This window comes from Arachis ipaensis, chromosome B06 (assembly GCF_000816755.2).
Source record: "Arachis ipaensis cultivar K30076 chromosome B06, Araip1.1, whole genome shotgun sequence".
Lineage (NCBI taxonomy): Eukaryota > Viridiplantae > Streptophyta > Magnoliopsida > Fabales > Fabaceae > Arachis > Arachis ipaensis.
The window spans coordinates 129,290,941-129,300,508 of NC_029790.2; the positions used below are offsets into that span (position 1 = coordinate 129,290,941).

General features: G+C 33.8%; 2 protein-coding genes and 1 long non-coding RNA gene across 4 annotated transcripts in view; 2 read left to right on the plus strand and 1 right to left on the minus strand.

Annotated features, from left to right (window-relative positions):
* The window catches only part of LOC107605144 (putative RNA methyltransferase At5g10620), a 5,038-nt gene extending 3,560 nt beyond the window's left edge, over window positions 1-1,478 (plus strand). Inside the window, exons 6-7 of the mRNA XM_016306910.2 lie at window positions 691-836; window positions 1,196-1,478. Coding sequence (XP_016162396.1) covers window positions 691-836; window positions 1,196-1,235 — 186 coding nt within the window. The 3' untranslated portion in view covers window positions 1,236-1,478. The remainder of the gene's footprint in view (window positions 1-690; window positions 837-1,195) is intronic.
* On the plus strand, window positions 2,993-7,698 carry LOC107605143 (uncharacterized protein At2g24330). 2 transcript variants are annotated; one of them, XM_021105127.1, is made up of 6 exons: window positions 2,993-3,182; window positions 3,368-3,690; window positions 4,020-4,164; window positions 5,015-5,124; window positions 6,349-6,772; window positions 6,918-7,698. In XM_021105127.1, exons 2-6 carry the CDS (start codon window positions 3,391-3,393, stop codon window positions 7,187-7,189), a joined length of 1,251 nt encoding a protein of 416 aa, XP_020960786.1. In that variant the 5' UTR covers window positions 2,993-3,182; window positions 3,368-3,390; the 3' UTR covers window positions 7,190-7,698. The 2 variants fall into 2 exon arrangements, with proteins under 2 accessions (XP_020960786.1, XP_016162395.1); XM_016306909.2 differs by having other exon boundaries at window positions 3,022-3,690.
* LOC110263595 overlaps window positions 3,698-9,568 on the minus strand; it is a 10,453-nt gene continuing 4,582 nt past the window's right edge. The window contains exons 2-3 of the long non-coding RNA XR_002349431.1: window positions 4,185-4,186; window positions 3,698-3,709 (exon numbers count right to left, since the gene is read on the minus strand). This is a non-coding gene — a long non-coding RNA (uncharacterized LOC110263595). The remainder of the gene's footprint in view (window positions 3,710-4,184; window positions 4,187-9,568) is intronic.

Below are 9,568 nucleotides of genomic sequence, written 5' to 3' on the forward strand. Positions count from 1 at the left end.
ATATAAAAGTTTTGTTTGTTATTTACAAAAAATATAATATTTATGAGTTATTTTTATCGTATTTTTAAATTATTTAAGAGTTATTTTATCAATAACATTTTTTGGAGACTTTTTTTATCAGCAACTTAATTTTTCGGGTACTCAATTGATAATTAACCCTATTCCAAAGTATTTGACGAGGTTATGTCCGCTAACATGGCACCATGTTGAGTAAGGAGAATTGGGGCCGGAGGCTTATCGCCAATAATTAACCCAATATTTTGCCAACTGCTTTATAGTGAATTACCTTTATTATCGATAAAAGGCTTTTAATAGCCACCATGACGTGTGCCAAATATATTTTACTTTGTATGATCCAGCTATTGAACGCTGACTCAGCTAAGACACTAGGCCACTAGGCCTATGGAGCTTAGATGGCATAAAATTCAAATCGTAATCTTTTTAAACCTGATCTGGTAAGTGGGAACCTAAATTCGTAAATTGTTAACTCAGTAATTTGATAATATTTTCACACCAGGTTTGTCTTCTTTTAAGTACCTAAATCTACTTTGATTTGGATTATTTGTTCCAAGATGACTTGTTGTTTAGCTTCTCTTTTGATGAGAAATTACTAACATCAATTTCCATTCTCTATTACTGTCTATTCATGTAAAGAAATTAATTTTTTTGTTGATTTCTGCATTCTCATAGGGTGCTTCAAGATTATCTTTTTGCATCGGTGGGCCCTATGGTCATGGGAGAAAAATGAGGGAACGTGCTAACAAATCTATCAAGCTGTCTTCATTGGTCTTAAATCATCAAATCGCACTGCTTGTGCTCATGGAACAGCTCTACAGGTGACAATATCTTAATCTCCAATTCGTTCTGCTTTTCTGATGTTCCATATCTTTTTGAAACAAAGTTTAACATCAGGATGATAGAGTAGCACATATTGGAGGCTTTTGACTTCCCTGCCTAGCCTGTTGTTTATAAATATATGCTTTTTGACTTCAATTGTTTATAACCCATTTGCTTTGTTTTCTAGCTTTCTCTACTACCTGAAATTTTGAACTTTTTTCATATATATAGTTTCCTATAGTTTATTTATACCCCCGAACCACTGTCAGTTATTATCTCTAAGATATGCTATTTGTTCATGTTTTTGGATTGTATTATTTAATTGTTAGTGGCGTAACACAGTCTTTTTGTTTTGTAGGTCATGGACAATTTTGAAAGGACAGAACTACCATCACTAGATATCCATGTATCATTTTGTTTATCCTTCATACATGTATTTTGTGATCTGTCCAATTTTATTGTGAAATTTTTGTATCTTCTTTTTCTGTTTTACGGAATGTGCATATTTTGAAAGTTGCCTTGAAGGGTTTGTCTTCTTATGAGCACTGAAATTTCATTAGCTGAGTGTGTATGAAGTAATGCTGAAAAGCCATTTGTTACCCTAACGAAGGGCGTAATGTATTGCATTCATCATTCATGTGTTACTGACTATAAAGCGCATACACTTCGCTGAATTGTCGTGTCCGCGTGTCCACGTGTCGGACACGACACTCACCGACACTCGTCCAACACGCGTGTCTGCTGTATCCAACCATAAAATACTTTATATTTTATATGTATGCGTATCCCCTTGTCATGTAAGATTTTAAAATCCGCGTGTCGGCGTATTCCGTATCGTATCGTGTCCGTGTCCGTGTCAGTATCTCTGCATCATAGGTTACTAATTACTTTAGCATAGTTCGTTGAAATATTAGCATAACATCTTGGCGGAATGAATTCTTATGTACTGCTGTGTTCAATATAGTTTTTTATCTCTAGGAACCTATTATCCAATATTTATAGAGTTTATTTACCTTGGTATCTTTTTTACCCAAAGAAATGAATTAGAACCACACTATTTACTCTAAAATAAATTGGAGACTTGGCATGATTCTACTCATAATCAGGCTGCTCCACCATGATTATTTTTTATTTAAATAATATATAACTAATTATTTTTTTTTTCTGCAAAAGAAAAAAATAAATTATACCTCAGAATTTCAGATTTTGGGAGTTTAGGTTTCTGGTCATTTTTTGATTGAAAAGTAATGTTCTATTACCATGAATTTTATTCACGATAAAAAAAAACTTCTTGTGTGTGCGTGTAATTTATCATTTCCAAGTAATAATTTTTTGTACTCAATTTAGAACTTTTCTTTTATACTTTGTTTTTTTCAAATTTCACATCAAATTGCAATCAATTTTAAACTTTTCCATATTATATTCGTTAGCTTTGATCACAACTCACAAGTATTTTAAGGATACTAGTTAAAATATTTAATAAAACATATTTTTAGAATAATACTATATATTTAAATTTTTTTTGTTAACTAAGTCCAACTAAATTAATTTAATATAACAAAAATCAGTTATGCTTATTATTATTTTAAGTTTTATTATTTAACTCGATTGAATTTAGTTTATAAAAAAAATTTAGATATGTAACGATACTTATATTTTTATTAGAAAACTAAATAGTTATAGTTTTTATTGTATTTGTGACGTATCTAACTATCTATTAAGAGAAAATAATTTTTTAAAAGATTATTTCTCACAGTAACTTTAATTACTTTTCTTAACTTTGTATCCAAAATTGTCACATTCTTATCTATCCACGATGTACCAAATCTTGATGACATATCACTTGACTAACCAGTTGACCTATTTAATGAGTGACCAATAATAACATGCCACCTCATCAGTCATTCAATTAAATTTTACAAATCAAATTTATTTCTAAAAAATCATCGATTTTTTAAATTATTCAAATTAATTTTAAAAAACGGATAAATATAAAAAAATAATAATTTATTATATAAAAACAATAACTAAAAAAAATTAAATATTTAATTCATTTAACTAAACTACTTAACCATCATTTTCGAGTAATTTATGGAAGCTCATACGATGATGAGATGTTATTGAAGTGTTGCAATAATGTTGGCAAGAGCGTGAAGTACAAGGTGCGTGGCACGCTTTGCCGTGTCCCGCGTGTGGGAAAAGGCATTAAGCCATTAACTAACCCCCCGAAACGGAAACCCAAAAACCCGTTTTAAAAGCCTCTTGCTTCCCACTCTGGTTCCCTCCCCCTAAGATAGATCCACCAACCACAGTACCACAAGATTCTCGAACCTTCTCAGATCCAAGTTCGTTAATCCCACTTTCTTTGTCTCACTCACTTTCCTTCACATTCTTAGTCGCTTCTTTTCCCTAACGAATTGCTGACCTTTCACTTACTCGCAACCAATACGGTGCCGTATCATAGCTAACAGCGAAATTCAGTCAACAAAACCCTAATTGGTTGTTTTTTCTATTTTGTTTGAGGTTTTAGGGAAGAAGAAAGAGGGGAAAAGAATGGGTGAGGAGAATAAGGTAGTTGGAGAAGGTGAGAAGAAGAAAGAGGAAAGTGTTGGTGCCACTGCTGTTGTTGGTGATGGAGAGGAGGAAAAGAATAATAAGAAGAAGAAGAGTAAGAAGCAGGGGTTAATTTCTCGAATTTGGAACGGGATTTTCAGAAGACGTAGCGATGATTTCGAGAAGAGGCTGCAGTATATTTCCAAAGAGGAAGCTGCGGTTATGGCCAGGGTCAATCGGAGAAACCGGTCGTGGCGGAGAACTTCGCGCCAGATCATCATAATTTCTGTTATATTTGAGGTACATTTTCCATTGCTGGCTGAATGGGTTTATCTTTGTGTGTTTTTGTTTGTCATGAATCATTTCTCACATGAATTTGTGTATTTTAACATGCCATTCTATGCTAGAGTTTCTTTGAACTTGAAATGCGAAAAACTACAAACTACGACTCATGATAGCTATCTCAAAGATCAAATTAAAAATATAAAACTTTGACAGTATAGGGATATGACAGAATAGAATGGAGTCACCTGATCAGTGTAGGTGACCCCCTATATAGTGGGAAAAGACGTTCTTCTCTTATTGTTTTGAAATATGACAATTTGGATTTAAACGATTTCATCTCCCAGGCCGTTGCTGTAGGTTTTGCAATCATGACAACTAGATCAATGGATATGAATTGGAAGATGAGAGCAATCCGAGTTTTGCCAATGTTTCTTTTGCCTGCCTTGTCATCTGCTGTTTATTCAACGTATGTTAGCTTCACAAGGATGCGTAAGTGTTGAAATGTTTACAGCTAACTTGTATCTTGCAATGTTGCAATAGCTACCTTGTTTCTCTCTTCTTTTTTCTTTTTCATCTAGATAAGATTGGAGTGGTTCGTATGTCTAATTTACTGTAATTGAGTTTATTCAAGTTTTGCTGAATTCGCAGTTTGTGTCTAGGACAAGAAATGCTCCTCAAATTTAATGTGTTCCAATTCTTACTGCCAAATTTGATGGCTTCTGCAGTTGTAGATTCTTCTGATCTTGTTTGTGATACAATTTTCAAATGAAAAGAGATCTGAAGTTTTCAATTTCATTAGAATTGCTGCTATCATTTGTATTATAATAGAACGTATTATAGTTATTCTTTCTGAATTAGGGTGATAAGGATTCAAAGGTGAGTCTTTTGTGCCATTTAATTCAACAAACTTGTCTTGCTAAGCTATTGCGTTCAGTTACTTATCTATGGCAGTGGAAAAGTATGTGGGTGCTATAATGGATAGATGCTTTTTAAAAATGAATTTCTGTGTGCTTCTAGTTGATTCCGACAGTGTGATATTGCAGCTAATGCTAGTAGAAGTGTTTGATCTTGATAAGTTTTTATATTCATTTGAAGCTTGGAAGTGTGTGCACAAATATCTAGAATGGATCTTCTGGGTAGAGACAATATGCTTGAAGCAACAGGATTTGATATTCAGCTTCATAATGAAGAAACTTGTTCCTATGATTCTGATGATTGTAGCGTTGGATTTCTGTTTGATAATTCAGTTTTTTTGCAACAGATGCATGTTTTTAGGATTTGGTAGATCATCATGTGCTGATCATTGTTGCTGAATATTTATATAAATGTATTTTTATAGGTGATCGCAAGGACCAGAAAATTCTTGTAAAGCTTCGGGCTGAAAGGCAGGCAAAAATTGATGAGCTCAAAGAAAAGACAAATTATTACATTACTCAACAACTCATTCAGGTGATTGTTTGAGGCAACAATTTTTAGGTGTATTTCAGTAACTTCATTCCATGTTGCTTGAAACAGAATGAATGTTTTTGTTTGGGTTTGTACTGGTCTGTCCATTTTCCTTAATATCAAAATCTCTGGCTAACTATGGTGCATCTTTAAGAAATATCTTCTCATGTATGCAAATGCCATCAGATCTAACCGTGTGGCTGATGCATTTGCATAACTGTGTAGTCAAATCTGGTCAACATTTTGATTGGGTTACAAATGTTTCCCCCACGACTTGTCCACCTGATAAGAAGCAAAGTCTGACCTTCCTTGTCCCGATAGAAGGCCTGCTGGCTGGTACTGCTGCCACAACGACTCTTGCCACTATTCACCCAAAAATTGTCAATAATGAAAATGACATAATTATTCTTAGGAACAACTAATAATTACTAAGCATCTTCCTTTTCTATAGTTGTCAATTTATCATTTCATTTTTCTTTCCATTTGGCTGCCCAATTTCACATTGTTATTTTCTGTTGAATATGAAATTTCGGCTTGTCTATTTCTGGCATGGCCACGTTTTTTTTCTCTGGCATTTGTTTTCATTCTATGTTTGGATTTGTTGAGATTACCTTTCTTTGTTATGTTCTTTCTAACATTTAGTCATTTAACTAGTGACTTTTTGGTGGTCATGTGGGGATTGATTTGTGTTACTTTTAGTTGAGATTATCATCAGTATAAAGAAGGCACTTTTATGGATATAAGTACCATTTGTACTCTCAGATTATATTTTGCCTGAATTTTGCACTCAACATCTTTTACGTTATATTGATGTTGTCAAAACATCTAAGACCTATACATCACGTTGCTTATAAAGCTTTGCACCCAATATTGATGATGTAAGAGCTTAGTAGCCTCTTTGTAGTATGAGGCATACCAAATGGGCTAAGGTGTTGGACACAATGAAATTTCTTATACTCATATTCTTGAGTTCTGTCTTTATTTATTTATTTTTCTCCCCTTCTCTAAGAATCAACAATGTGAGCATGTCAATTATGTTAGTTGCTAACAGTGAGAAATTTTTCTTTTAAGGGGAAAAAATTAATGGTATCACATATAACCAATTCGTTTCAATTTAGTATAGTCCTGTCCTTTGAATTGTATAACTTGGAAGGCAACTTAGGATGGTAGTTGTTTGCAACTGCTTTAATAATGCTGTCCATTTAACTTAGTTTGTGATCTACACAGAGATATGACACAGATCCAGCAGCAAAGGCAGCTGCTGCAACTGTTTTGGCATCCAAGTTGGGTGCAGATTCTGGCTTGAAAGTGTACGTGGGAGATGAATCTAACTCTGCTGCTCCAACAGGGCAGAGCATTGATGCTGATCCTGCAAGGTCTAGTGGACTTAGAAATCGGAAAACAGTGCATTCTAGATCCATTAGTTCTGGGACATCTACTCCAAATGTTCCTGATCAACAACTAGTTGGTGCTGCCGGAACTGATCAAACCCTTACTTCTGAGCACAATCAGCTTGTAGTTGTTGAACATCACCAACCTCAAAGTTCAACATCACAAGATGGGTGGATTGCTAGAATCGCAGCATTGCTTGTAGGTGAGGATCCAACACAGTCATATGCACTCATATGCGGTAACTGCCATATGCATAATGGTAAGTGCACTGAATTTATTTCATGTTTCTGGGTTTGGCTTTTGTCAATTTATATATATTTCCTTGAAAAATGGTGGTGTAGCTGCCAATTGTGTCATGAATACAGTGGCAGGAAGTGTGTTTTTATCTGCTTGTGTTTCTTCAGGTCTTGCTCGGAAGGAGGATTTCCCATTTATTACTTACTATTGCCCACACTGTCGCGCCTTAAACAAACCAAAGCAATCAGATGAGCGTGTCTCCAGTGGTAACTCCCCAAATATGAGGTTTCCAAAAACAGATGATGGTGAAGCAGTAGTTAAAACTGTTAGTGCTTCTGCTGCTGACAGCATAATCAAAAGCAATAATCCCTTAGATACTGCTACCCCTGAGATTGAAGAAGTATCCGAAGTGGCTAGTTCAGGGGAGAAAAATAGTTAAGGGCAGCCTCGTTTAGTGATGGCCTGTTGTTGCGAGCTGTCTTGCCCCCCTTATCTCGGGAGGCTGACCAACTATGAGTATGTTCGGTTGGGGTGCTAAAATGAGGAGTGATTTTTCATAAACGAGTTTGATGTGTAAAATTATGCACGAAGCTCATTCATGAATTTGTTACTCAATTTTTACCCTCCAACCAAATATAAAGGAAGCAAATATGGGTATTGTTTCCCTTGTTGGTTCTGTAACAGGAATAGTGTTGATATTATACTGAGAATTGTGAAACTGTGATTTATAATTTATAGATTACATGTCTCAACTCGTGACTTGACAATTTTGGCGATTTTTTTTACTGAAAATATTTTTCGTTGAGGCATTCCCTTTGTTTACCTCTTGGACTTTATCAGAGAAATTTTGGGGACAATGATGTTGGAAATTGATCGAAAAAGAAGACTGAAATGTGAAATGTTCAATTATCCAAAGAGAGAATAATCTACAACCGGTAAGTTGTATTATTTGACAAGTTACCTGTATTTTACTCTTGGTTTTGTTGTCTGACTGTACTTCACCAAGTTTTGTACACATTGCTCACTTTAGCTTTTGAGGCTTTGAATGGTGATGACAAATCACAGAATGTTCACCTACCTAATGGTTGTTTGAATGCAAAACTGTCTTATGCATTCAAAAAGCTTAAAATGAGTCTAACTCGCATATGGTTACGAGTAAATTAGTGACTATATTAAGTGTATACCAAAATCAGCTATCAGTATAAAATATATGTTCAAATATAAATGCATATTAAAAATAAATTAAATCACATATGTACAAATATATTGGTGACTGATTTTAGTATACGAATAACATTCTTGGTAAACTAGTGATCACGGCGGTCCTTAAATTATAATTGAAGGAATTAAAGCATAATCGGTGATCGAATTGCTGATTTATTAATTTATTAATTTAACCGATAAATCACTGATTGAACCAATATAATATAAAATAATTTTATACTTTTTTTATTATATATTAATTAAATAGCATATTTATTACTAAAAAGTATTATAGCTTGGTGACAAGCTGGAACCTTGAGTTCAAACCATGCTCGCTGAAATTTTAAAGTTTTCTTTGTGAACTAGTTCTTGCCAGTTCTCACCAGTTTCATGCTGGTTTTCAACCTTAAATGGTCTTAGAGCTGAAACTGGATCGGTTTGAAGTTTGATTTGCTAGTTTTTTTGTTGAACCTTTTACTCTCAACTCAAAAAAATAAACAGAGAGAAGACAAAGTTTATCACAAATTTTCTCAATTTCTCTAATAGAAGGAGCGACTAACAAATAAATTTGACACATAAAACAAATATAGAGAAACCCTAAAAACTATAGTATAAGTTTTTAATGGTAGAATTTCTTCTTCCATATGTTTATTGTATAAGTGTAGTTGATAAAAATAATAAAGGAAAGACTTAAGAAAATTGTTATTTTTTAAATCATATTTATTTATTAAGTATATCATATTTATTGTTTTATACTAAATATCCGATAGGGAACAATGAGAAATCTTGACAACGTGTACAATGAGTTTTGAATTTGGCCCAAATACAATTATTCCAAAAAAATAACCATCTCAAATCTTAATTTATCAAAACATTTTACTCCAATACCCTTTTCTCTCACAATCGGCTGTCACCCCCGACCCACCTTCATCAATAATCATCCTATTTCACCGTTGTTGCTTGGCTTGCCACACGTCACCACCGGCATCGCTCACCCATAGTGAAAATAACCATCCACGCAAAGATAAAAATAATCATCCGCATACTTAATAAATTGTCTAACATATTTTAATTATATATAACTAAATTCAATCCAATAAAAATAATCATTCACATAACAATTAAAATAACCATTTGTATATCTACTAAACTGACCATCATCCTATAATATGTTGTGATTTCACTAATACAGTTTTCAGTCGTTCTTGACACTATTTTTCCGATATTTTTGACAGGACCTTTGCAAATTTCAAGAAATTTGATTTCATTGTAATCCTACCAAAAATATATAGTCATTTTAATTCAAATAATACATGGGACAAATGGTATTGTTTAAACAAATTTAAAATACAAAAAATGAACACAACGAACATCCTCGAAAGTTATAACAAATAAAATCATATATGATACTTACAAACATATTGATAATCCAAGTGAGATGAGAAAGTTGGTCAAGAAAAGAGAGAGACGGCGATGGTTAAAAACGAATTTGACATTGGCTTTCAGCGCGGGAGAGAGACGAACCTGGCACAATAAAAGCGCGACGGGGAGGTAGGACTTGCCGTCTGCGATTATGGCTGCCGGGAGAGTAGCGTGAGAACAGCGAAAAAAAGGG

What these genes read in the sequence shown, in the direction of transcription:
- LOC107605143 (XM_021105127.1), top strand. Translation starts at nt 3,391, where the DNA reads ATGGGTGAGGAGAATAAGGTAGTTGGAGAAGGTGAGAAGAAGAAAGAG. An exon ending in TGTTAGCTTCACAAGGATGC is followed by an intron (nt 4,165 to 5,014) that starts GTAAGTGTTGAA and finishes GTATTTTTATAG; the next exon opens with GTGATCGCAAGGACCAGAAA. An exon ending in TAACTGCCATATGCATAATG is followed by an intron (nt 6,773 to 6,917) that starts GTAAGTGCACTG and finishes GTGTTTCTTCAG; the next exon opens with GTCTTGCTCGGAAGGAGGAT.